The following is a 24763-nucleotide window of genomic DNA, read 5'->3' as shown; positions in this document are numbered from 1 at the left end:
TTCGAACCAACGCACGCACGCACGCACGCACGCACGTACGATCGACGACGACACGCCATCGACATGTCGGCATCGAGAACAGTAGTAGGTTTGACAGGACAGGACACGGCGGCACATGCCTTCCGTTGGGGGCATGATTCAAACTCGGCCGGCGTTGTTCCCGTCCATTCTTACTTGACGTCACTAACTCGGCCCATCACTTCCTTATTAGCCGCGATCATAGACCCAACGATCAGCGCAGCATCAGCATGTTCCTTCTCTATCTCTCTCCGCATCGTTCGTTGTTCCCTTGGCCTTGAGGCGCCCGGTGGGGCCACTTCTCAAAACGTTCAACGTTCTAGCTTCCCACTCCTGCCTCTCCCTCGCCACCTTTCCGTCTCTTGCGCGGCCATTCCGCGGCACGCAACCATCGTGTGTTCGGTGATTTCGTTTAAATGAATTCAATTAGGTAGCGGCAGATTGGCGGCAGTGTGGCGGTGGCGCCAATACACCGATTCGCGGTGGATTCCGGACGCCGATATTCGCCAAAAATTAATTGCCAAATCGCGGCGAACGGAGAGGAGAAGGAAAAATACTCCTGGTGCTGCTGCTGCTGCTGCTGGTGTTGGTGCCGTGTTTAGCCAAAATTATGATCGCTAATGCGAACGTGCGCAGTCGCGATCACGTTCCGCGTTGTGCTCCACGTTGCGTTTCCAGCGGCCGATTTGAGGCAAGAGATAAGCGAAAAGAAGCACCAATGTTTTTAGTTGTTTTGCCTCTTTTTCTTTTGGTTCTGTCGGCACTTCCGAACGATTCTAAACCGTCTGAAGAAGCTTCGAGGTGCCGTACGGTGTTCGCCTGACCGTATCAGCAGTGGCTCCCCACATATACAGTGAAAAGCATGACACTTTTGAGGTCGATTTAGTCGATTCAATTAATCTGCCCCGAACCCCGATGACTCAAGCTGGCGACCGTTCTAGAATGTGCAAGACGCGCAGCACCTCCTTATCAATCGCGGCGGTAAATGAGGATTCCACCACTAGCATGCACACGCGTACGCACCGGGGAGTTCGCCAAACAACCGCATGGCGCAATAAGGTGGCAAGATCGAACTCGATCGATTCGCCCGCTCGGTGTGAGATGCAGGAGAAATCGAAACAAAAGTCGAACTACTACCGGTGCCACCGGTGGAATGCGAATCTCGCGTGGCCGTCGGGTCATGTCCGAAAAAAAAAACATGGAAGTAATTGGGAGATAGTTGAAGGAGAAAACGAATCGAAATGGTACCGAAAGCTTTTCACCCAGTCGGTCGGCTGTGTTGCTTGGCGAGTAGGAATGCCACAACTGGCCGAATTGGGCCGACAAAGGAGATGCCACCACCGATTAGGGGCGTCCGCTTGGTTTGGAGCTCTTCAACGATGGAGTTTACCCCAGCCCCTTCAATTTTCCGTGACACACCACCATTCGTCTCCGAACATCAAACGATGAAACGGCAGCCAGACCTAGGCCACAAACCGGCGTTGCTGGAGATAAGTTAAACAAAAAATCTATTTTTGAGCCCCAAGTAGACCTAAACAACACAAATTAACTTCTTGGAGTGCGCACCAGAGCCAGAGAGTGGCCCAAAGAGTGCATGCTGCAAATGGAACAGATTGTTCCAAGAGTCTCTTACGGTAGTGCACTACGGAACCCATTGCCGAAGGAGATCTACTGTGGTGGTGTTCGTTTACCGTGCTCCTCCAAATCCGCGCGCACTAATGCTGCTGCTGCTGCTGCTGCCGCCGCCTTGTTAGTCGTTCCGGGATTCTGAAACCACAAAAAAGTCCATTTGCCTCTGCCTGCATCTTACAGACTTTCCATATCGTCCACCGTCCTCGCGGTAAGACGGGTCTCTCTTATCCATCCAAGCTGGGCGCCCTTTGCAGCGTCGTCTGTTTACTTTTGACCCACTCGAGGGGTGGATACGGCGTAGTCTCTCGTAGTAGCGTTTATCTTAAAAGGGAAGTCAATCTTGAGCACTAGCCCGGTTGCCTTTAAGGGCCCGAAAGTTTCACTTCCTTGGCGCGCGCGTTTACCCTCGGCCCAATCGTGGTGGTTTGGGTGTTTAGCTACCCTATAGGTAAGTAACTGGCCGGGACGAGATAAGCCCCACTGTGTAGCGCACCAGATGGCTCCCGAACTCTCCAACCAACTAAAGCCCTGCAAGATCAAAGTGTTCTCATTGTTTTACGGCCCCCAGGCCTGGAGCTGCGGTGCCACTTAAATGTCAATACCACGGCCTGTGGCCACGATGCTCACGACCACGACCAGTACCAGCATCGTCACCTTCCCGGTGCACCTCGCAACCCTCAACGTGACATCACATCAATCCCGCGTCCAGCACGAGCGTTCAACCAACAAATACATTCCACCAAAATGCAGCCCAACGGTGGCCCAGAGGGGGCTCGTAGGGGTATGGGGGGTGGGTTAAATTTTCTCCAAAATAACGGTTGCTGTTAGAAAAAGCGGCCGATGAAAACACTCGACCGATGCGTAGTGTGTTTATATTTGCGCAAGAAATAAACGGAACTTCCCCCTGGGCGAGGGGGGGACCGAAGCTAAATGAGATGTCTACCAGCGCTTGTGTTCGCGCTCCGGGTGGAAAGAAAGCGGTGTTTGCTCGTGCCGCACCGTTTGACTTTCCTGTCCTGACAACTCACAAACACATCAGAGTACGGCAGCTGCAGCTGCCTCGGTGGCTTACTAGTACTATCCGTTCGCCTTAGACAAGGCCTTCGCCAGTGGCTAGCAAACGGAATCATAAACATTACGATGATGATAGCTGTGTACGCAGCATCCTTGGCTAGACCAGCCAAACTGGCTGGCTGGCTGGCTGACTGATTGATGACCAACGGTGCACCACGTGTACCTTCGATGACTTCCCGGTGATTATTAACACAATCCTTTTTCGGCTGAGAAAGTCTATGGTAGCCACAATTATTACACATGCTGAGCAGTGTTGACCACACGTCGCTCACTTATGCTGACCACAGCTAAGCCACAATGGAAGTGAATGTTTTATATTAATTCACGAAATAATGTTCCAACATTTATGGTGGTTTTGTACAACGATTCAACAATGGTTTATTTATTCTAAACCTTTAAAACTTCATGCATTTTTAACTGTTATGCCATATTTTACTCTATAGAATTAGTTCCCCCATTTTTACACTGAACATTTATGGTAAAAAAGAAACATTTTCGAAACACAAATCACCCACCCAAATACACAAATACAACGTTCGTCATATTTTCAACAGGTCTTTCGTCAGTACTCATCGTAGTAGTCATGCAAGTAGTAGTAGCGCATCCGAGGCAGTTTATTGAAAATTTTATTCATTTTAAAGGAATTAACAATATTTTTTGTACAACAATGTTGACTAATCTGCACTTTTGCTAGTATAAAATATTCATTTGCAAACGTCCACTAACGTTGCTTAGGCTACTAGATTAACTTTCGCATCTATAGCAACCTATTGCACATGTTTTGTCCGCTTTGCTATATCACGGTTATACTCGAAAATTGATTTCTAGATGATTGAGTAAAAGCTCGGCAAGAGAGCAGTGTAGGGGATTTTCATCCCAGACAAACCTATTAAACAGGTTAACTTTTGCATTATAAAATTAATTGAAGTTTCAAGTGCTTGCGGTGCATATCTGGATAGTTAAACAATGAGCCAAAAGTGTTGTCTAACGTAGCACCAGATCTCTTTCCAAAATATAAAAAATGAAGTCAATGTGATTCGACCACCAACTATGTTCCCTGGCTATGCACGTAACACGAGTTGAACCATGAATTCATAACACCGAACATGTTGTTCGTAGATACTTTAGATGATTCAACAGCTTTGCAGAGTTAACGAACTCTCGGACGAGAGCGGTGCCCAAAAGGCCCTCGCTACCATACAATCTGTGCCCCGTAAAAATCCATTTGATTCGGTGCCGATCGGCATGTTCCGGACAGAGCCAAGCATACCCAACGTGGGCGAAAGAGAAAGCCATTGGAAAGAGGAACGAGCAAGCCTTCCTACTCTTCGACGTTTCGGCGATCAAGAACGAAAGGAAGCACCTTTCAATGGACCCGAAAGGCCACCCGCCTTCGGCCGTAAGAACAGAGAGCACATTAAAAACAGAATAACAGGGAGAAGATACACCAACGAAGACAACGCCGACAACGACGACGACGGGGGTCTTGCATCGAGCCCACACTCTCCCGGGCGGGACTCCCGCTAGGTTTTTCTTGCGTACTTTGGCTGGCCATGAAACGGAGTCTATGTGGCAATGGGTCAGGTTCGGGCCCGCACTGATTTGATTGGTCGTCCTCGCTTATCTTTAACCGAACCGGCCCGTACGTTTCGGGTTTAAATTCAAATGGTCTAGATGGTTCTCTTCTAAGCTACACTTTGCGCTTGACCCCAGACGGGGTAAATTAGCCGGCCTTGCGATGATGCCTTACCTTTAGTGTGTGACATGTTGTGATGCTGTTGTTCGGCCGTTGCTCCGGGCACCATCAGCGATACCAACAACCACCAGCAACAGCAGCACCACCAGCAACCGATCGCCGACAGCAACAGCAACCGGCCAGGGCTGCTGCCGGCGCTGCTAGTGATGGTAGTGGCCCGTGCCATGATCTTCGGTTGACGAGTGAGGCACAAGACCTTTGCCCACCGCACCACTTTACTACGAACCGGGGGCCACAAGCTTCTCACTATCTCACTCGTCGGATGCTTCTGCAAACGCCGGTTTCCCGGTTCTCGGCCCGCGAACCCGCCTTATCAGGTCACCGCTTCTCCTTGCGACCGCACTGATAACGCGCACTGGTAATCGCTAATTGATGATCGCCCTCAGATCGATCGTTCCAGACTCCAGCAGCTCGGTATTTTGTGTTGCGTGCGGCAAACAATGAACGGGATCCGAAAAAGGCCAATCTATATGTTACAACGGTCGAGATTTGGTTTTCCAGCCTAGTTGCACACTCGCCCACAAGATCGCAAAGGGAATTCAATTAAATTGGTTCTTTCCCTGCCTCCCACTTTGTTTTCTCCTCTTTGGCACTCTCGATCTCGATCACGCTTTCACTGATGGAAAGGAGTGGAAGATCCGATGAAGAAGACTGCTTTTCCGGGGTTTTGGGATAATTTCAAAGCATTACTCAGTGCCCCGTACAAACTGCTGCCTTTGGTGGCCGCCACCACCGCCACCCGTTAATAATCGGCTTCCTTCACACAATTCGATCCACGGTTTGCTACACACTACTTTATGTGGAGCTTCTTCAGCATCCGAACCGCTGCTCTTGCTGCATTCACCGGGAGCCCTGCGTTAGATTGGCCACCGATTTCCACGAATTCCCAGCATCTGCTTTGGGCTACCATACAGAGGAGGGGCGGACGGCCCGTTGTTAATTAGAACACAGCTCTTTTTCGTCAGCTCACAAACACACACACACACACACACACGCAGACAAATCGCTTCTCCACTTTCTGTAAGCCCCCCACCTTAATGAGCTTAGTAACGCCTTGCAGGATGCCTGAGGAGGGCTCAGTGCACGTCGAGATAGATTTTATGATCCTTCACAACCACACAAGAAGGGGGCCCCGGCTTTAGCTGCCCATGTTGGTGGCGAGATGATGCTACACAACACACGAACAGAACGGATTCATACTTCCTGTGGCGACTGCATTGACGATACGAACTGCGAACCCGCCCTGAACCAAATCGCAGACGACTGGCAGACACGGGTGATACGCCGGGTCCGGGGGTTGGTTGTGGCGCAAAAAGGTGCGTTTCTGGGGTCGGGTGGGAAACGACACACCGCGAGCACGTTCGGTGAAAGATAGTCAGGATAGCGATTATGGCGCGTCGCGGATCCACACGCACGATCGGCCTTCTGTGTCTTTTTTTTGTCGTCGTCGTTCACTGTTCTACGGTTTTGGCGTACGGTGCGATATGATTGCGAATTCGCGCAAACCAAGAAACTGAGGATCACGCACGATCGTACCACAGACACACGCGCGCATCTACGCGCTTCCTCCTACACATTCGCTCGTTGTTGTTCTCGCAATTCTCGCAAAAGGAAACACGAAAAAGGAGGTGTGTGTGACACTACAGCGGGAGACTCGTGTAAACAAAATTTGCTGGTTTCCTTTCGTGCTGCTTCGCCTTGCTCGGGAGAGAGAAAAACACGCGTGCGCACTCGAAGACCGATCGGGCGTTTAAAACGTAAAAAACCGCGATCGCTCGAGCGAGTCCGATTTTCCTCTCAATTCTCTCACTCTTTCGCTACTCTCGCTGTCGTGAGATTCGGTTAGTCGAGACACTTCCGTACTGTGTCTTGGCTAGGTTTAAAGTTGGCGGCTGATGAGAGAAATCTACTCTTCAAAGGAGTGGTAGTGATTAGTAACTTCTTCTTATTAAAGTATCTATTTGATAGAGTAATTGGAGATGTTGTTTGAGCCACATGTAAAAGTGATATTCATATGTTGAGATTGTTATTTTGGAAAACACTGTAGTGCTGATCTGTTTATATATGTATAGCTCGAGTGTTGCTCGAAAATTTGCTCGAGTGTTGCTCGAATTCGTCGCCGGACGAACGTAAATACAGCCGATTACGTTCTCGTCCTAGAACTTGCAAAAAACCAAGTAAAGTGCACACGGAAAGATTCACCGGCGGAGTCCGGAGCTAGGAAGATTAGTAATACTTAGATCGCACGGTGTGATGTTAACGAGAATTCTTAAGCAACCATCATGAGCGTAATCGATTTCATTCTGAGGTAAGCAGCCCCGCAGACCGATGATAAGGAAGGGCCCGTCCCATGTTCAGTTTGGTTCTTTTCGTTCTTCTTTAATGAGTTTAGTCAATCTTGCTCCACTCGCCCTCATTCATGATCCTACTTTTAACTTACGCTTTTTCACTTCCTTCAACCCGGCCCATGAGGGCAAGAAGCGCAGGCCAGGAGCAGGTGCATACATATTTTCCTAATGCTTTTCCATCGGCTACTATAAGTGACCATTGCGCATCGAGCTTGTTTTGTCTTTATAAATAGACGATCACCCTTTCCTGCCCCGGCTTGCTCTGATCCGCCCGCTGTGCAATAGTCCTTTTTATCAACTGCAGCTTGTCCCAATCGAGCGAGTTGAAGAGAAGCTTTTCAAATCCTGCCCGATGATCATCTAGCAATCCTCCTCAGTTACTGGTTTTCAACTTTTCCATCTCCACTCTCCTGCAGGGAACAAGCGCACCTAAAACACAAAACATACTGTTTCGTAACATATATGCACTTCATAAATTCTGTCTGATTCGTATTCGTATTATTCCGTCCGTTCGTTTCTTCGTGTCTTTTGTTATTTCGTTTTATCTTCATTCAATTACTTTTCTCGTGCAGCAGAAACAGTTGTTAAGCAAAGACAAGCTGCAGCAGCAAGCAAAGCAGGCTTTGTTTTATTTGGAGACGATAGCCATCCTGCCCCAATTTACCGTTCCCCAACACCCATGCGTCGTCGTAAGTAATACGGATCACACCGCGAGTGAGCGCTAGAGAGTGTGTTTACCCTAGAGCGAACAGTATTCGAAGGGTATATCCTTGTGGGCCCTCAATTCCCCGGATGCTTATCGTTAGTGTAAGAGGTAAGAATTCTGAGCCCCACACCGTCGGGCTCTTGCTACATTCGTTAGTTTGTGCCTCTAGTTGCTCTTTCTTAGCCCTTAGCCTGTCTAACGCTTTTCGTCTGCTGTCCCTTTGCGTGCGCTTTGAGCTCCAGCGCTCCAGAATATCTGGATTAACGTCCGGATAGTAGTAGATGTTGTGTAGCTGGTCGGCGGGAAACGGCATGTTCTTGTGTATTCATCCTTCTTTGCCTTCTCTCTTTTCCGGTCTGCCATTCCCCGGCACCGCTAGTTGGCAGATCATTCTTCAACCATTTTTCAAAATGATAAGAAGACTCTTCAGCACGCTGATTACGGACTGTCCGCCACCGGGAGACTTTTTGCCCGCACCGATCTACCCCGGAAACAGCAGCAACAGTAACAGCAACAACAGTAATCAACATCAATCGGCATCTGGCGGTGCTGGACCGACCGATTCGGCGCTACCGTCCGCGTTTCAGCCTGCTGCTTCGTTACAATCGCTAGCATGGTTACACACGACCTCGCCCTGCTTCCCCGTGTCCGGAGATCGTATCGAGGTGATCCGCGAACCGACCGCCTTTTACAACACGTTGCTTGAGAAGTGTACAACCGCACGGCGTAGGATAATGCTCGCGAGCCTTTACCTCGGTACCGGTAGCCTCGAAACGAGACTCGTGCATGCGATACACGAGAACCTGCAGCGTAACGATCGGTTGCGTGTGAGTGTGCTGCTCGATTTCACGCGCGGTACACGAGGCGTCAGCAACAGTAAAACGACGCTCATGCCATTGGTGGAGGAAACGGACCACTTCCGGCTCTCGCTTTACCACACCCCGGTATTGCGCGGTATGACCAAACGGTTGGCGCCACCACGCTGGAACGAGCTGCTGGGCATACAGCACATGAAGCTGTATCTTATCGACGATACGGTCATCCTGTCCGGGGCGAACCTCTCGAACGATTACTTCACCAACCGGCAGGATCGCTACGTTATGATCGAGGATCGCCGTTTAGCCGATTTCTATGCACAGTTCCTAGATAAAGTGCAGGAGTTTAGCCTGACGGTTGGGCGTGACGGTGAAACGAGGCTTCATGACACCTGGACCATGCTACCGTACAAGTGCACCCAGTACGAGTTCGCCACCGAGGCCCGGGAGCGAGTAAGGACATTCTTCCGGGGTGTCATAGCAGAGCAGAGGAACCTCTTGCAACAACAGCAACAGCAGGACGACGGTGCCGATACGTGGATCTTTCCGCTGATCGAAATGGGACAACTCGGTATTCATCATGACAGTTTGGCAACGAAGCAACTTCTGTCCGGGTGTTTACGCGGTTCACGCTTACAGCTGGCCACGGGGTACTTTAATCTTACGGAAACCTATATGCGCACGTTGACGAACGATTGCCAGGCACAGTGCAACATCCTGATGGCACATCCGAATGTAAGTTTCGAGCATATTTTTCGCCAAAGTTCAATCCCTTTTATCGTTCCTTCTCTTTTCTCTTCTTTCTTTTCTGATGATCAGGCGAATGGTTTCCTTGGAGCAAAGGGTCCGGCTGGTGGCATCCCAGCCGCTTATTCGCTGTTGGCACGCAAATTTCTCGAATCACTACGCAGTTCCGGCCAAAGCCATCGTGTTGAGCTGTTCGAGTATGAGCGACCCGGATGGACGTACCATGCGAAGGGTCTGTGGTACTACCTACCTAATTCCACGCTGCCCAACGTGACCCTGATCGGTTCGTCCAACTTTGGTGAACGGTCCGTGCACCGGGATCTCGAGGCACAGATCTGTCTCGTAACGACTAACGATGGACTGCAGCGCAAGCTACAGGCAGAGTACGAAAATCTTCTTCAGCATGCGACGACAGCCGAAACAGATTTAGTCAATCGGCCCGTACCACGCTGGGTGCGGGCAGTCGTCGGGCTGTTCCGGAACTTTTTCTAATCTCCGTCTCAGCTACTCCTCGAGGCCTCGGGAATAGTCAATTGAATTGCATTGCATGGCGAGTGCAGCTAATTAATCGGCAGAAGGGCCGCGCCATAACCGTCAAATCTCTTGTTACGACGACGTTAAAATCAGTTCCTTGCATCGTCCGCTTCCGTACCTTACGCAGACCGCCGAAGAGTTACCAAAAGCAGCTGAGTGCGCAACCTCGCTTTCCCTTTGAAGTAGCACATTTTGTACATGTTGTTGGTTGTAAAATATTCGTTGGTTATTTTTCCTCTTTTTTTATTAAAGATTATACAGTGCTTAGAAGACGCAACCCCAACGATCGGTGTGATCCTCGGTATGCGGCGAACCTTAACCGTTTTATTCTGTAGCGTGTTTTTGTGTGATGGAAAGAAAAACGCACTCACCGGTCGAACGGTCTACAACTTGGCGAAAACAGGTGTTTCCTTGCTCTGAGACGCCATGATCGCGGTGAGGAAGTCTTCACTTTGTAAATTCAGCATGTTGATTTGCCGGATGTGATCCAATCCCTCCTGCACAGAATGATCACCTGAGAAGACGAGATTTTTCTTCGTTCCCTGTACCGCGATCGGACTTTTAGCGGCAATTTCCGTCGCCAGCTTGACGGCTCCATCGAGCATAGCTTCGCGTGTATCGAACAATCGTGACACCAGACCCTGCGTGTACGCTTCATCACTAGAGAACTTGCGCGCGGTGAACGCGAGTTCGCGCACCCAGCTATGGTTACCAACGACGCGCGGCAACCGCTGTAGGGCACCGACATCAGCTGCCAGGCCAATGTCGACCTCCTTCAGCGAGAACCAGGCATCGCGCGTAGAGTAGCGAATGTCGGCAGCCGTAATTAGATTAAGACCGGCCCCGATGCACGCACTATGTACGGCCACGATCACCGGTTTGTAGCAATTTTCGAGCGCACTGATGCAATCCTGATACAGCTTGATCGTACCCTCCAGCAGCCGGCCGCGTCGGCCTACCTCATCAATCGCGCCCAGTTCCTGGCCCAGCTTCATCATATCGAACAGATCGATACCGGCGGTAAAGTGCTTAGAGGTGCCGCCGGACAGCACCACGACCCGACAGTCCGGATCGTTGTGCAGCTGATCGAAGCAATCCTTGATCTCCGTCCACAGCTGCCGGTTGAAGGCGTTCATGCGATCGGGCCGGTTAAACTCGACATGCACCACGAACGGGCTCGGGCTGGACAGTTTAAGCGTTTGGAATTGATACTTTTCGGTACCGGCAGTGGCCGTTGCGCACATGTTGCGAGTGAGGTGTACTGCGGTGGATAGAAAACGGAAACATCACAGGTGAATAGAAGAGCATACCAGGTGAAAGTGGCTGCTTACTTACCTTTCGATTGGGTCATCAGCTTCAGTGAGGAGAACAGTTTAGTGCAAACTTGCATTCGGTTCATGTTGCAGATTTCTAATTATCGTGAAAAAAAACCCGTAACGTATCTCTTCCCGATTTTCTGGGTGAACTTTGGAACTTGCAATAAACGAGAGATAACGGGTTTCGGCTTAGTGTTCGTGAGCCCGGCGAACGGCGAAAACCGCCGTCGTTATGTTTGTAAACAAACGGCGCCCCATTCGCCTGTTCGCCTGCTCTGTGGTACTTTACCAAAAAATAGTAAAAGAATGTTTTAAACTTTTATTCCACTTCTTAGTGCATAGTTCAGATGGCGAAACATTCCAAAATACTAGTTTCGTAACACGCTCAAGACTGATCAGAATTCCAACCCACACACACACACACACCCCGACGACGTACAGCCGCGCCACTGCTAGTAGTAGTTTCAGTCCTGAGGCTAGAGATCAGCCTTAAGAAACTGTACCTCCTTAACGCTAGCCCCTCGTCGTCTAGCGCGTAGTCAATTAGTGTTTTCTCTCGGTTCACCATCACGGAGCGCAATTAACGGTGCACGACTATTGTTTCACCGTGCGTGAGGATAAAATTGTGTGTGAGTTTCCCAGTTTTTGTTACCGATAATCCTTTCTCTATACCGGTCCATTCTGGATCGCAATTGATGACGCGATAGTTGGGCAAGTTTTATCATAGTGTTTCGGGGGAGAGGGGATCTTTGTGTAGTTTGTTTTGAGAAGTGATTAATTTACTAAACCTTCTGGTGACCCTATTACGTGGAGTCTGTACTGTGTTAGCAGGATCTAAGCCTTGGATTCCCCGCCACGCATATCCGAGCTAAAAAGCCTGTGTAATTAGTGGCGCCCGAGAGCAGCGTTCTTTGCATAGTTGTGCAACAGGTTCGGTCGGCAGGTTGATCTCCAGGTAGCCTGGTGCGCACGGGTACACGAACGGGTACACGAAACGGGATTACGAATGGAATCCCCAAGAGTACGGGGTGCTCTACAGTGATAAGACGTGCATGTCGCAGTGATAGTGTCGTAAAATGACGAGAAAGGAAAAAAAGGAAGAAAACTAAACCCACAATCAGTGCGCGCACCCGTTCATGTTGCGTTGCTGCGAGATAAGTGAACCGGCAATCCTAGCCCGATCGTAAACGCTGCAAGATAGAGTGAAAAGCAATCAAACACAAATTGGAAGATAATGTTAATTACCGACAGCAGTTTTGATGAATGGGCAATAAAAGGAAAACGTTTTTCGCAGAAAAACAAGAAGAAAATCGTCAAACCGTTCCCGGAAACGAACCAGGACCTTCAGGCCGAAAACAGGCTCTGCCAACAACTGTGTGACTCAACCAATGACTCACGTGTTTCCTTTATTTCTTCTATTCCACAGCAAAGTAAGCGTTGAACCTTAATCGCATCGCCGAACCGAACTCGAGCATAGTAACGTAACGACGATCAACGAGTCATCGCCGTTGCCGAGACAACGACGATAGAATTTCGAGTGCAATGTCCTCTTCCTGTCCGGTGCTCAAGCTGCTGCTCTTCATCGGCTTACTGGTGCTGCAAGCAATCGCTACTTGCAAAGCCACCCTCATCGCAGATAATAATGACCGGCAAGTGAAGGAGCAGGCTGGGCTCGGTTGGGCGGTAACGTACGACCCTGCCAAGCTAACGGTGCACATGGGCACGGTACAGAACGTGACGATTCACATAGCGAACATCAACGACGCGGACCTTATCGATGTGCAATCGGTTCAGCTGCGGAGTGAGCGGGACCACGTGGCGACGGTTGAGAATGGTACGATCGTCCTGCTGAAACCCCCGGTGCCCACCGTTCCATGGTTTAGTGGTTCACTGAACATCGTGGGCAATTTTCTGGGCCGAACGGACTTCTTCGTGGAGGTGGTACACAAAAATGGTACCACGGAGCGCGTATCTACCGACACGCTGCCAGTCACGGTGATCCGTCAGGAGCGTGTGATCGACCACGTGTTTACCGGATCGGTCATTCTGTTGATCTCGATCCTGTACATCAATTTCGGAGCAGCGCTAGATCTGGGAGCACTGAAGCAGATCCTTCGACGTCCCGTCGGTCCGGTGATTGGTTTCCTATGCCAGTTCGTGTTCATGCCACTGTTCAGTTACGGTCTGGGCCATTTACTGTTCCCCGATAGCTACGAGCTACAGCTGGGACTCTTCTTTACTGGTGTGTCGCCTGCTGGAGGCGCATCGAACATCTGGACGGTGGCATTAGGCGGTAATCTGACGCTCTCGATCGCTATGACCACTATCAGCACGCTCGCAGCATTCGGCATGATGCCGCTGTGGATATTCACGCTCGGCCGTACGATCTTCGAACGAGCGAAGCTTGGTATACCGTATAGCCGTATCGCCTACACCGCCATCGGTCTGGTGGTGCCCATCAGTGCCGGGCTGGTGATACAGCGCTGTTGTCCTCGCTTTGCGCGGCTGCTAGTACGCATTCTGAAGCCAATGGCTGCCCTGCTGATTCTGTTCATCGTCATCTTTGCGATCGTCACCAATCTTTATCTGTTCGAGTTGTTCTCCTGGCAAATCATCGTAGCAGGGCTGGGGTTACCCTGGGTGGGGTACTGTGTCGGATTTCTGGCCAGCCATCTGTTACGTCTCCCGCTAGCCGATTCGCTAGCGATCTCGATCGAAACGGGCATCCAGAACACGGGTATTGCCATCTTTCTGTTGCGCTTTGCGCTCGAGCAACCGGCTGCCGATCTTACAACTGTCATTCCTGTGTCTACTGCCATTATGACCCCGTTGCCGCTGCTTCTGCTGCTCATTGGTTTGCGGATACATGAACGGTAAGCAAACGGAGCGCCATTCCGCCACCCGTTGAATGTCCGTTAGATTAGTAGGCCGGCCCACTAGTTGCTATGTGATCATCGAGCAGAAGCCCGTTTCATTTCATTGCAGATCGAAGAGACGCGCTGAAGCTAGTCTAATCCCGAAGAATAACTCCGAACCGGTCACACCACCGATTGCGGAGTAGGAATCTTCTAAACACGTACCGGAGGAAAAGGACAAGCACACCATACCTGCATCAAAAACGTTACATTCATCAAATAAACATGGGTTGTTTCTTTACATTATGAGTTTATTCCCACGAGATATACCCCAAGAACGCCCGCTTCCTATCAATCCCGCATCTCACCCTCCTCGTCCTCATCATCGATACCGCGTATGTAGAGCACGTTGTTACACCGGATCAGCACTTCGCCGAGGTGCCCCGTGTTTTGCCCATCGACAAACTCTTCCGTGTTGGCCAGCTGCATGTTCATGTAGCCATCAACCGACACCAGGAAGCCCTTGTACTCGTGGCCCCACTTTAATTTGATCATCACCGGTTTGCCCGTCAGCCCGTTCAGGAACGGCTTCGGATTAATGGGCATTGCCGTCGCCATCGTGTCTGTTGTTTACGCTTGCGGAGTTACTTTTGAGAAACGGGAATCCACGAACAGTCCTCCGGAATGTATGCTATAAGGAGAACGTAGATGTCGTAAAATTGCACACTCCACTATATCTTCACTAAACTTACGAACGCAACGAGCAGTTTTGTTGGCGCAAAATCGTATTTCAGCTATTATCCTTGGGCGTCTTTTTACTCGATGCGTGTTTGCAAAAAAAAAATGCCGGCGATCCCAACCTGTCATCTGAGCTGTTCACTTTTTAGACCGTTTTGGGTTTTAGAACTCTTTCAAACAATACTTTTCGCTGGATTTCTATGCCAGTTGCAGCTGGGAGTAAAACTCTATTAAAATAAACCAATTTCCACTAAATAACGCTCATCAAGCTGATTGAAAACGGAGCGATAGTAGTGAAATAAACCTTCCCCAACGAATACACAATTTATTTGTTCCGAACTGTAGTTTCACTCTTTCTCACCATTTTTGCTTTGTTTCTCACTAAGCATTTGACCGAACGCCACAGGAGTTATCCTTCGTCCAAGGAGTCGCTGGAGTAAAAAATATTTGTTTACACCTGGCAGACTGGTGCAGCGCGGCATTCCGAATTTTCGTCGACCAAAAAGAATCCCAGTAAAAGAAAATCTCCAGTAATGACCACATTCACCGGTACCACGGTAAGTGAACGAACGAATGCATCACGAAACCAGCGCCTGCATAATCGTGGGATCCGTTTTTTAGGCACCCCAACCACCGCCACAAGTAACCGGTGGCGACGATCTCGGCCCGATACGGTTGCCGGTCGATAGTGAAACGTACCAGTTTGATGATTGGACCATCTCGTACACCAAATCCCATATCCTGAAGAGTGTCTGCGTGAACGATAATCGATGCGTGGCAGGAGACGAGGGTTGCTGCGAACTGTGCGTTTACAACTTCCAGCTCGAACTGCCCCACCTGCCGGACATGGTGTTTCACCGGAATGTGCTGCGGCTGTGCCACAGCTCCGGGGCCGTCCTAGAGTTCCGACCGATCGATGCACTAAAACGAGTGCGCAACGAGAAGCCCGAGCTGAAGGTGGCCTGTTCCGACGAGTGGCGCGAGAGCCGCCCGGAGGCTTCGCAGGCGCTGGAGAAGGTGAAAGATTTCGACTGGTCGTTCACGACGGATTACTCGGGCACGGTGAACGAGCGGCTCCGGGTAGAACCGACCGAGCAGCGCATCGATATGCTCAAGCTGAAACGCCGCGAACCGATTCTCTTCTACCACGATCTCACGCTGTTCGAGGACGAGCTGCATGATCACGGTATCTCGCTGCTGTCGGTGAAGGTACGCGTCATGCCATCCGGCTTTTACCTACTGCAGCGCTTCTTCCTCCGTGTCGACGGTGTGCTGATACGCGTACACGAGACCCGGTTCCACTACGAGAAAGGTAACGACTATCTGCTAAAGGAGTTTACGCATCGCGAAGCACGGGTCGAACAGCTGAAACAGGTCCATCCAGCTCTGTTTACCGACCCGAACGAAATCGTACAGCATCTACCGGTCGTACGGCAAGTGAACGAAAAGGTTACCATCGTCAGCGCAACCACTTAATAACCGCTAGTTTTGTTATTTTAAAGTACTTCATGTACCACATTTTTATGTCCACTTTTTTCGAGCCTAGGGAGTCACCATAGTAAGAGAGGTTGATTGAAATAAAAAGGAAAACGAACAGCGCATCTATTCATCAAAAGGACAGTGCAATGCCGCTCGCTGCCTAGTTTGGTAATATCACACCTTCGGAGTCGCGCTTCGCTGTACGTTTCCTGCGGGCCTCCTCCACCTGGAAGATATCCTTGGAGTACTTCTGGTACTCGCCAATGCACAGTGATAGTGTACTTAGAGCGTTGAGTGTCGCTTCCACAAACACCTGTTCATCATCGAGAAATTCGCTCACCGGTACTGCAATAACGATAAACAAGTGGAGAAAATTAAGAAAAAATCTATCCTTCTGTTTTAAAGGCCATCGACAATTACCAAATGTCGCTGGTTTGTAGACGGAGAAGAGAGAGGGTTTCTGCACCTGGACCTGCATGGCTCGTAGCGATAGACACCCGTATTCACTGAGAAGCTACTCAAATAAAGGAATGGAATTCGTTAAACAGTTCATCTCCCGTCGTGCCAGCGGAATAAACACGCCATAGCTTACCTCGACCAGTTGGCGCAGATGGAATGGGGACATCATATTGAAGCGTACGTATAATGCTGCCAGCGTGACGCCCGGATTGGATACGGTGTATAGCAGGATCGCAGTAAGCCACCGGTATAATAGTCGCTTGTTGACCATGCCGTTCAGCTGAATCCAAGGAGCCATCGAGAGGAGGACGGGTTGACTGGGTTCATTGCTAAAAAAACAAAGTGGCCGGAGTATGCTATGTAGTAGGGATAGCTGGGTAAGCCTTATTCGCCCGCTTCTACTTACACCTCTTCCGAAGAACCAGGTGTTCCCTCCGCATCTTCATCGTCATCGTTGTTATCTTTCGCCTCTGCGTCAGATTCTCCCGAAGCGTCATCACAGGCCATTTTCCGTTTCTTCTCCTTTCCCTGACCGGCCGCCGTTGGTTGGGTTTGCTCTAGCTTTCGTTTCTTATGGCTACTGGCACTGGACGATGGGCCAGCTGGTTCCTCGACGGTATCTGGCCGAGTCGTAGGCCGTTCTTCTGGTGACGTATTAGTGGGCAGGTAGGATCGAACCAACCACTCGTTCACATACCGCCAGTAGACGTAGGTGATGGTACGCACGCCGGTCCGCAGCAATACCTTCATGTTCCGAAGCCGCTCCAAATCCTGCGCAAGCTGCTCATGATTGACGTAAGCGGTTCGCAGGTCGCGAACCGTCGCTCCAAGCTTACCTTTCCCTTCAATGTACGTCAGCAGTTCGCTCGCTGGGGAGTTACGCTCTATCAGTCCAAGTGTTTCTTCTAGTAGCGGTGCAAGCTCAGTCAACGGCCAAATCACCTCACTCTCCAACGCCAACAGTATCGCACGACGCCGTCGTGCTCCCTCTGGAAGATAATGGAGCGGCACCGTGGTGTTACCGTACCTTACTACCAGTTCTGTTTGCTCTACACTCGCTTCATCTCCGGTGGACAACTCCGGCGGTGGTGCTGGTGGTGGCGGACGCAGGTGAATGTGCATCTTCATCGAGACAATTTCGTAAAAGTTATGCAGCTTGTGCACTTTTGCACTGAGTGCCCTCAGCAGGCCGACCGTCGGGCGGCCAATATCGTTGCCATCCTTTCCGGTAACGACGATTGCCGAAGCACCGGCTGCTGGTGGCACTAACGATGCTCCCGTTCCACCAAACACATCGGACCCTCCTTCATCTTCTGCCTCTTCCTCGGCATCGCACCGAACAGCACCTTGTACCTCGCACCGATCGAGCCACCGGTAGTCGGGCATTTCGGTATCGAACCGCAAACACTCACCCACCAGCTCGGCCATATTGACCGGCGAATGATGGTTCAGCGAGGCCAGACGCTGCTGCTCACGATTCACATCACGCTTTCGCTTCTCGGCACACCCGTGCTGGTACTTGGTGATGTACTTGCCGAAGAACAGTAACAGATTGTCCTCGCGTACATCGAACAGTAGGGCCGGATCGGTACGCGTTGCCCGTGGCGCCATGTGCTTTGCCCGTTCCATATCATGTCGTTTGATGCGTTCGAGCAGGTCCTCGCGGTCACGCACGAGGGCAAGACACCGTCGTACCAGATCGTGATCACCGACGACATCGATGATTCGACAGTTCGGCAAGGAACACTGCACTGGTCGCTGCTCGTCAATTTTGAACGTCTGAGCCAGTAAGCGTCGGCCACCGGTCGATTGCAGCTGATCGAGTAGACAGAAGAAGTGGAAATACTCGAGCGGTAGCTTTAGCAGTTGTTCGATCGGATGGGCCAGATAGAGGAAAGTAACATCCCGTTTGTCCACAAACCGTAACTGTTTCGTACCGTTGCCCACCGTGGCCGGTGGATTCTTTTTTGTCCGGGTCTGCTGTTTGCCAGTGACCGTTGGCTCGGGTGGCTTCGGGTTTTCATCGGGCACGATCGTACCACCCGGTACCTTGGCGTCGGGGTTCATCTCGATGTAGTTCGCTGGTTGATCGATCCGAAGATCGAGCCACCGATCACCACCGAAGGGGCAGGCGGCAATCAGTTCACCGAGCAGCAGCACCAGACCATCGGAACCATCCTCAAACGTGTACGGTTCGTCGCGAACGAGCAACTTCACGTACTGGCCAAAAACGGGCACAAACAGTTCCAGCGGAATGGATGTCGTTAGCTGCTGCTGATAGCTGATCGATACGTAGCACAGTTCATCCTGACGTGTCAGTATGCGACCGAGTACCACCTTGTTGGAGGCCTTTACGCACTGTGTCACCGAGACGACCTGCATCGAGCGTAGCTTCCACAGTGCTCCGATTAGCGCCCGATCGGGGCACTGCCGGTAGATGTACTGCAGGCGACCATCTGCCGCCGAACGCCGGCTATTTGCGATCGCACTGTGCATCACGATCGTATACTTGTACAGCTGTATCTCCTCGATCGTCTGGGGATCACTGTCCATGTGAAGCTTCCTTTGACTGCCACCGCCACCACCACCACCTCCGATCGTTTCGATGACATTATACCGACGCAACAGTTCATCGAGCGTTCTCGGAAGACGCTCGATACGCTTCCGCCCGTCACCCTCGCCATCATCAAGCGATGGAGGTGCGCCATCGCTCTGATACCGCCCTGTACCAGGATGACGACCACGGCGGACACGAAGGCCTGCCGGGCCCTTAGTCGAGAAGGATTCGTTCGAATGTTCCTGCAACACCGTGCTTCTCAATAGCGCTACCAGCCTTATGAAGTGAATCTGTAGCGCCTGTCGGAACTCCTCCTTTCGGGGAAAGTACCGGCGCAATTTCACCACGAACCCGGCTCCAAACTGGCTCGTGACGCTGGGATGTAGCTTGCTTTGCTCCAGGTACATACGCAGCTGCTCGGCCACGTGCGGCAGATGACGCACCATATACTGCAGCCGACGTCCGCAGGCGTTCGACGTTTTGCACTGTGCCCGGGCACACGACCAATGTAGAATATCGCGTATCGTCGTCATACTGATCGTGGCGACCGGGCGCAACGGATCACCGTAGAGATACATTAACGCTACCCGGCACATCAGCAGCACCTGATCCTCGGATTCGTCCCATTTCGAGCGCTGCTTAGTCATTAGTCTTAGCGCCCGCCGGTCGACCTCGTCCAGTATTCCGCGCCGTGACATCTGCTGCTTGCGCGGTTTCACCACACGCCGGCCCAGTTTCCGACCCTGGCGAATAGAATTGCGGCTCAGCAAAGGCATAGCGACGCCCGATGAGCCGATCACCTGCCCCGCCCGCTCGTTGGCTTTGACACCAACACGGTACGCCAGCTGACGTTTCTCTATGCCTCCCTTGCCAAGACGACGGCGGACTACCTTTAAGCGGAGCTTTTCTACCGGAACGCATAGATTGACGCGCTTGTTCCAGTTCGATCGTAGATGCACGAATAAGGATGAATCCATGCCGGCGGCACCACGCCCGTCACCGGGCGGTAGCGTACCGCAATCGTTCACCGGGCCGGATTCTATCGAGCACGTACTAATGGCGGCCAGCATCGCGGGCTTATCCTGTACCTTCTGCACGAGCACCTCTTTTCCGATCGCTGTCGAGCGGATGTTGATTTGCGTATTTTTCGAAATGTCGTACAATCGGTCCCAGTATTCGTACACATCGGCAAGCGTCTCCAGCTGGAATGTTAGCTGATCGTACTGCCGTTCCTCGATCTCGATATAACCGGGGCGGGAGGGTGTCGTATCGAGCAGTGACACGTTCCGGCGCACGTACACGAACGTTTGATCGCGTGCTTTCGTCAGCTGCGGTCCTATTTGCATCAGGCCGGCCCAGCACAGTAACTTAACGAGATCGTAGATTAGGTGGACGTAACGGCGACGCTGGAACAGCTGGGCACGTATGTTCGGTGGTAAATGTCGGAGTGGGATATATCGACGCACCGGATGATCCAGATAATATTCGAGCTCGTTCGTGTAGAATGCATAGGTACTGATGGAGCAGAACATCGTCAGGGGCATACGGGCCGTCAGATCGAGTAGCAATGACCAGCCGGAGGTACCATCGTACCCATCGTACCGGCTAAGCGGGCTAACGAACATCTTCCAATCGCTCGCATCACTGTACACCGGTACCCGCTCGTGGGGTTCCAGCTCACTAAGATCCACCTCCGACAACTCACTCGGGTCGATTTCCGATACATCGGGACGAAGGACGTAGGTAAGGTAGAACGCGTACTCGTGAAACAACCGCATGCGCATACACTTTGCCAGGCAACCCGGATATCCACGACATCGGTTACTAGACGGTCGTGCCTTCGTTGTTGCGATTAATGCTGCTGTCGCCGCTGCTGCGGCTGCAGCACTTCCTGATGTGTGCATCTTGGCTATTTCCTGTTCTTCTTTTGCGGTCGTTGTTCGGACAGCAAACTGGTTTCGTAGCAGTGCCACCTTGCTCTGCAGTACCGAACTGTCTACTGTGACGGACGGCAAACAAACAAGCATCTGTTGTATCTCGCGCTCCTCGCGCCGCAACTTAACGTGTGCGAGCATCACCAACCGATCAGTGGCGAGTCGTGCGAGCAATCGCAGCACCGATTTGCCACACATCCGATACGTGTATCCATTGACCATTTCGACTTGATTGAGCTTCTTCAGAATACGGCGAGGCTCGATAACCGGTTCGTGCTTCAGCAGCTCCAATATGAAGTTACAGCGACCCAACAACCGTTCATTCGCCTTCCGGAAGTTGCTCGTTATGCCTTGAATCGGTTTAGCTAGCTCCAGCTCGTATGAGAAGCTAATATCAGTTACGATGTCGGTCTGCAGCTTGCCGGTGTCCATCGCACGGGAGCTTACGGAAGCACTATCCAACGACTCTGCATCCGCATCGACGTTGGTGGCATCAGTACACTTGACACCGCCTGCTTCAGGCAACCCTGAAGCACTCGCACTATCCTCCAGAATGCTCTCATTCGATTCTTCTTGTGGCGGCTGCTTTTGATATTCCAGCACGCTGCGTTGCAACGACACGAACTGGGACATCTCTCGCTGCAGGTTCAGTGACACAGACATACGGCCAGGAAGGAAAAATCTGTTGAAGAAAAAGCCAAGATCATTAGATAAAGGCGAATACAGTCAGTCTCGTGATTCAATTACTTGGCGGTTCGCTGACGTCCCTCGTTGAACGATTGGCTTTCTACGACCTTCAACCGTAGCAGGTTCCGCACGATGCTGCGAGCATTCAACCGATCGAGACCGAGCGTGGTCGCTAATTCGGACTGGGAAATACCAGATGTGCCACTCTTACCAATGAGCTCGTACGCTAGTCGCAGCAACGGTTTGTCGACGTACAGTGCGCTACTATCGGCCCGGGCAAGAAATCCTTCTCGAGCGTCCTCCTCGGTACCGTCGCGACACCATACCTCATAGATGTCGGTGGTCGGATCAACGAGGCGCATAACGCGTACTGACTTTTCGTCACCCTTCTTCGACATCCAGTCGCTGGCCGGAGCAGTGGGATAGAGCGTCCGGTACGGGACCGTCTCATCCGTGCGCACGAAGCGCGCAAATTCGGGCGAGCGGAATATTTTCTTCGCTTCCGTTTTTCCGAGCACCAGCTGCTTGATTTCGCCATAATCGGCCATATGGTACGGTCGATTCTGCAGTTCGTTCACAACGCGCTCGACAACGAGCTGTTGGCGGGTTTTCATCTCACGGTAGTACCGTGGCAAATGAAACAGCACACCCTGCGTGCTGGAATCGCCCGTGCGCATGCAAAACGTTTGGCGTGTAACAAGTTTGGCCCCACACAGAACCTTCCGGTTGTAGTACAGCGTGCTAGAATCGCGTGTCATTTCTAGCAGCGAGAACCGTCCTTGTGATGTTTCACCGTTGAAACGTGAGCGACCGATCCACTCAAGCATGCAGTACTGGATGCCCGTGAGTTCGGTTGTGCAGTTGCCGGGGATGAGAAAAGATTCCCGTAGCCGCTGAGAAGCGACTATCACGAAACGGCGACCATAGCTAAAGAGAAACAATAACGGATGACTTCACAGATCACTTCAAATACCTCCGTGACATGGTTGCCACTTACCGCTGCTCGACCTCTGTCCAGCTGATCGACTGCAGTTCATCGCGTGGTATCGGTGACCGTGTTTCGTACTCTTCACACGATCCCCGTACGCCATTGCGCTCGATCAGATTGTAGCGAAACCGATGGCCCGGATACACCTCCGGAAGCTGTGGTATTCCCGTTTCCGCATCGACGTACGCAAACCGATCGTACGGTTGGTGCGGGTTACGTTCGTTCAGCAGCAGATGGAACTCAAACTCGGGATTACGAACAATCTGGGGCCACAGGGTGTTCGATAGCTTGGTGGGTATGGGAAGCGATAGCTTCATCCGCTGAGAGATATTGTACCATAACGCTAAACGAGGGAGAATGGTTATTTGATGACTAATCTGGGAGAACGCATGCACTATCCTGGCTACTACTCACTGTCGAGTGTGGTCCCTTCTAGCCCTTCGAGGCTGATCTCTTCATCGAGGATCGATGCTATCGAGGCGTTTGGCAGCATTATGAATAGCACTGCATTAGAATATCGTTAATTCACGAACGTGGCCGTAATACCGTACGCACTTGTTAAAGAACCGGCAGGAGCGATGAAGAATGAATGTAAACAATCAAATTGGTAACCGACATCTCAACCGAGCTTCATAAACGCGTCGAGCAGAAGCCCTAGTAGCAAAGATGCAAATATTTGCCGGTTTTCGAGCGAGCGGTTATTAAAAAGCGAAGACGGAATATTTTGGAACGATCTCTAAAAGCCAACCTTACCTTCGTTCCCTCAAGTCTATAAACCAACAAAAGAAATACGAGTCATGTTTTTTATTTTAAATTTTTCATTTTTTTCCTTTATTTTCAAAGATTTTACGATTTTTTTACTCATTTATTCGTATGATAGTAATACCATTTACACTCGAAGCAGTCCCGAAACTCTTTCGCGCCCCACAACGCATGCATGTATTGCCTGAATGGGGGCACAAGCATCGGCACCACCTCGTGCGTTTTTACTACATCGGCCACGTTTCTGCTGTTGCAAATGTTTATGAAATACGTTTTCACACTAAATATAGTAGACTGTAATTCTATGCCGTTCTAAAGTAAGAGAAGGGGGATAGTAGAGGCTGGGATGGAACAGGACAAGTGAAGTTCAGATGGTCGAATGTTGTTTTTGTATGACACCGGAACTCGTGACACGCATACACATACACACACCCACTCTGGCGGACCCCCAAATATTATACATGTCGGCGGTAAAATGTTGCAGTCATAAAGCTGCAGGGACAGCGGGCTGGAGTGCTGCGCAAATATATGCTCAAGGTCCTTGTCGATAATCTGCGGTTGACCGAGATGGATTCATTTTTAAGAAGAGAAGAAAAACCGTACCTCTCCCCTTCTCTATGCATTGCTATGTAAGATTTGAAAATGGAGGATTAGTTTGAAACGGTCACATCTGGTTTTGATTTTTCCCTTCATATCCCCTCTTCCCTATCTGCAGGAGTCGACATTGTTTTCGACCCACGAATGAATCTACATTGATAGCATCTTATCATGCTGTTATAATTTGCTCTGGGCTAAGTAATTACCACTGCATTAGGATACACGCGGCTTGCGCTTAATCATGGGACAATCATCTTCAGAAGTAACAATCGCGCTAATAATGAAACTAGTCCCCACTGATCTAAAATCCAATTATTGATTGACCTGCTATCGTGGCTTCGCTGCACGCGTTATCGAATTGCAGATAGGCGCGTTACTTTTTTTACATTGTTTTCTTTTTATTCGTTGCAGTTACAGTTTGGCTCTATAAGAGAGTAAGGAATAGATAAAATTTATGTGTGCGAATATATAGTGGCTTTTCATAGTACACCACACACTCTTGAACATCAATAGAATCGCGATGTTGCTGGGTAATTACTAATTACAATTCATCCTACACACATGCGCGATTTACATTTGGGAGGAATTGAGTAGATGTCGCGAGAGTGATGTTTTAAGAATTCCATTTCATTGTTTTATGCTTGCTGACTTGCGCAGGTCGTTGCTACATTTAACCATTCGGTAAGGGGCTACTACGTACCCTACCTTCTTGGTGCTCGTGTTCAATGGAAGGAAAATGCAAAAAACAAAGCAAAGATACG

At 50.7% G+C, this 24763-nt stretch overlaps 8 protein-coding genes across 14 annotated transcripts in view; 3 read left to right on the top strand and 5 right to left on the bottom strand.

The window, feature by feature from the left end:
• Window positions 1–6221, bottom strand: part of LOC125947963 (uncharacterized) — a 34864-nt gene extending 28643 nt beyond the window's left edge. Inside the window, exon 1 of the mRNA XM_049673575.1 lies at window positions 4475–6221. Within this exon, the coding sequence (XP_049529532.1) occupies window positions 4475–4646 (172 nt within the window). The 5' untranslated portion in view covers window positions 4647–6221. The remainder of the gene's footprint in view (window positions 1–4474) is intronic.
• Window positions 6222–6610: 389 nt separating this feature from the next.
• LOC125951279 (CDP-diacylglycerol--glycerol-3-phosphate 3-phosphatidyltransferase, mitochondrial) lies at window positions 6611–9627 on the top strand. Of its 3 annotated transcripts, none has more exons than XM_049680007.1 (4): window positions 6611–6788; window positions 7404–7642; window positions 7914–9084; window positions 9169–9627. In XM_049680007.1, exons 3-4 carry the CDS (start codon window positions 7945–7947, stop codon window positions 9586–9588), a joined length of 1560 nt encoding a protein of 519 aa, XP_049535964.1. In that variant the 5' UTR covers window positions 6611–6788; window positions 7404–7642; window positions 7914–7944; the 3' UTR covers window positions 9589–9627. The 3 variants fall into 3 exon arrangements, with proteins under 3 accessions (XP_049535964.1, XP_049535963.1, XP_049535962.1); XM_049680006.1 differs by having other exon boundaries at window positions 7401–7642; XM_049680005.1 differs by lacking the exon at window positions 7404–7642.
• A 298-nt stretch (window positions 9628–9925) lies between these two features.
• Window positions 9926–11131, bottom strand: LOC125951291 (delta(3,5)-Delta(2,4)-dienoyl-CoA isomerase, mitochondrial). Its single transcript, XM_049680028.1, has 2 exons — window positions 10966–11131; window positions 9926–10891 (listed from the first exon to the last, which is right to left on the bottom strand). Exons 1-2 carry the CDS (start codon window positions 11027–11029, stop codon window positions 10014–10016), a joined length of 942 nt encoding a protein of 313 aa, XP_049535985.1. The 5' UTR covers window positions 11030–11131; the 3' UTR covers window positions 9926–10013.
• A 119-nt stretch (window positions 11132–11250) lies between these two features.
• Window positions 11251–14212, top strand: LOC125951281 (P3 protein-like). Of its 4 annotated transcripts, none has more exons than XM_049680012.1 (3): window positions 11251–11575; window positions 12373–13819; window positions 13909–14212. In XM_049680012.1, exons 2-3 carry the CDS (start codon window positions 12489–12491, stop codon window positions 13958–13960), a joined length of 1383 nt encoding a protein of 460 aa, XP_049535969.1. In that variant the 5' UTR covers window positions 11251–11575; window positions 12373–12488; the 3' UTR covers window positions 13961–14212. The 4 variants fall into 4 exon arrangements, with proteins under 4 accessions (XP_049535969.1, XP_049535967.1, XP_049535966.1 ...); XM_049680010.1 differs by having other exon boundaries at window positions 11251–11571; window positions 13932–14208; XM_049680009.1 differs by having other exon boundaries at window positions 13932–14207.
• LOC125951298 (small nuclear ribonucleoprotein F) lies at window positions 14099–14675 on the bottom strand. Its single transcript, XM_049680041.1, has 2 exons — window positions 14554–14675; window positions 14099–14492 (listed from the first exon to the last, which is right to left on the bottom strand). Exon 2 carries the CDS (start codon window positions 14417–14419, stop codon window positions 14153–14155), a length of 267 nt encoding a protein of 88 aa, XP_049535998.1. The 5' UTR covers window positions 14420–14492; window positions 14554–14675; the 3' UTR covers window positions 14099–14152.
• Window positions 14676–14877: 202 nt separating this feature from the next.
• Window positions 14878–16131, top strand: LOC125951292 (TIP41-like protein). Its single transcript, XM_049680029.1, has 2 exons — window positions 14878–15096; window positions 15161–16131. Exons 1-2 carry the CDS (start codon window positions 15073–15075, stop codon window positions 16013–16015), a joined length of 879 nt encoding a protein of 292 aa, XP_049535986.1. The 5' UTR covers window positions 14878–15072; the 3' UTR covers window positions 16016–16131.
• Window positions 16123–23195, bottom strand: LOC125951267 (general transcription factor 3C polypeptide 1). The gene is made up of 7 exons (XM_049679981.1): window positions 23058–23195; window positions 22653–22986; window positions 21716–22582; window positions 16884–21650; window positions 16611–16806; window positions 16439–16532; window positions 16123–16363 (listed from the first exon to the last, which is right to left on the bottom strand). The coding sequence occupies exons 1-7, from the start codon at window positions 23134–23136 to the stop codon at window positions 16179–16181; spliced, it is 6522 nt and encodes a 2173-aa protein (XP_049535938.1). The 5' UTR covers window positions 23137–23195; the 3' UTR covers window positions 16123–16178.
• Window positions 23196–23456: 261 nt separating this feature from the next.
• LOC125951270 (uncharacterized) overlaps window positions 23457–24763 on the bottom strand; it is a 7279-nt gene continuing 5972 nt past the window's right edge. For both annotated transcript variants that reach the window (XR_007468776.1, XM_049679984.1), the window contains one exon: window positions 23457–24763. This exon is cut by the window's right edge. The gene's annotated coding sequence lies outside the window, so the exon portion shown is untranslated.

The sequence above is a fragment of the Anopheles darlingi genome, chromosome 2 (genome assembly GCF_943734745.1).
Source record: "Anopheles darlingi chromosome 2, idAnoDarlMG_H_01, whole genome shotgun sequence".
Classification (NCBI taxonomy): Eukaryota; Metazoa; Arthropoda; class Insecta; order Diptera; family Culicidae; genus Anopheles; species Anopheles darlingi.
Note: the sequence above shows the minus strand (reverse complement) of the source record. Positions and strands in the feature narration are given on the sequence as shown.

Bases quoted from the DNA above. Each gene is read 5' to 3' on its own strand.
- LOC125951279 (XM_049680005.1), top strand. From the start codon at position 6,763: ATGAGCGTAATCGATTTCATTCTGAG. The intron at 6,789-7,913 runs GTAAGCAGCCCC...CGGCACCGCTAG, and splicing joins GTAATCGATTTCATTCTGAG to TTGGCAGATCATTCTTCAAC. The intron at 9,085-9,168 runs GTAAGTTTCGAG...TCTGATGATCAG, and splicing joins TCCTGATGGCACATCCGAAT to GCGAATGGTTTCCTTGGAGC.
- LOC125951281 (XM_049680010.1), top strand. From the start codon at position 12,489: ATGTCCTCTTCCTGTCCGGTGCTCAAGCTGCTGCTCTTCATCGGCTTA. The intron at 13,820-13,931 runs GTAAGCAAACGG...ATTTCATTGCAG, and splicing joins GGTTTGCGGATACATGAACG to ATCGAAGAGACGCGCTGAAG.
- LOC125951291 (XM_049680028.1), bottom strand. From the start codon at position 11,029: ATGAACCGAATGCAAGTTTGCACTAAACTGTTCTCCTCACTGAAGCTG. The intron at 10,892-10,965 runs GTAAGTAAGCAG...TATCCACCGCAG, and splicing joins GCTGATGACCCAATCGAAAG to TACACCTCACTCGCAACATG.
- LOC125951292 (XM_049680029.1), top strand. From the start codon at position 15,073: ATGACCACATTCACCGGTACCACG. The intron at 15,097-15,160 runs GTAAGTGAACGA...TCCGTTTTTTAG, and splicing joins CCACATTCACCGGTACCACG to GCACCCCAACCACCGCCACA.
- LOC125951267 (XM_049679981.1), bottom strand. From the start codon at position 23,136: ATGCTGCCAAACGCCTCGATAGCATCGATCCTCGATGAAGAGATCAGC. The intron at 22,987-23,057 runs GTGAGTAGTAGC...TCCCTCGTTTAG, and splicing joins AGAAGGGACCACACTCGACA to CGTTATGGTACAATATCTCT. The intron at 22,583-22,652 runs GTAAGTGGCAAC...GTTTCTCTTTAG, and splicing joins TGGACAGAGGTCGAGCAGCG to CTATGGTCGCCGTTTCGTGA.
- LOC125951298 (XM_049680041.1), bottom strand. From the start codon at position 14,419: ATGGCGACGGCAATGCCCATTAATCCGAAGCCGTTCCTGAACGGGCTG.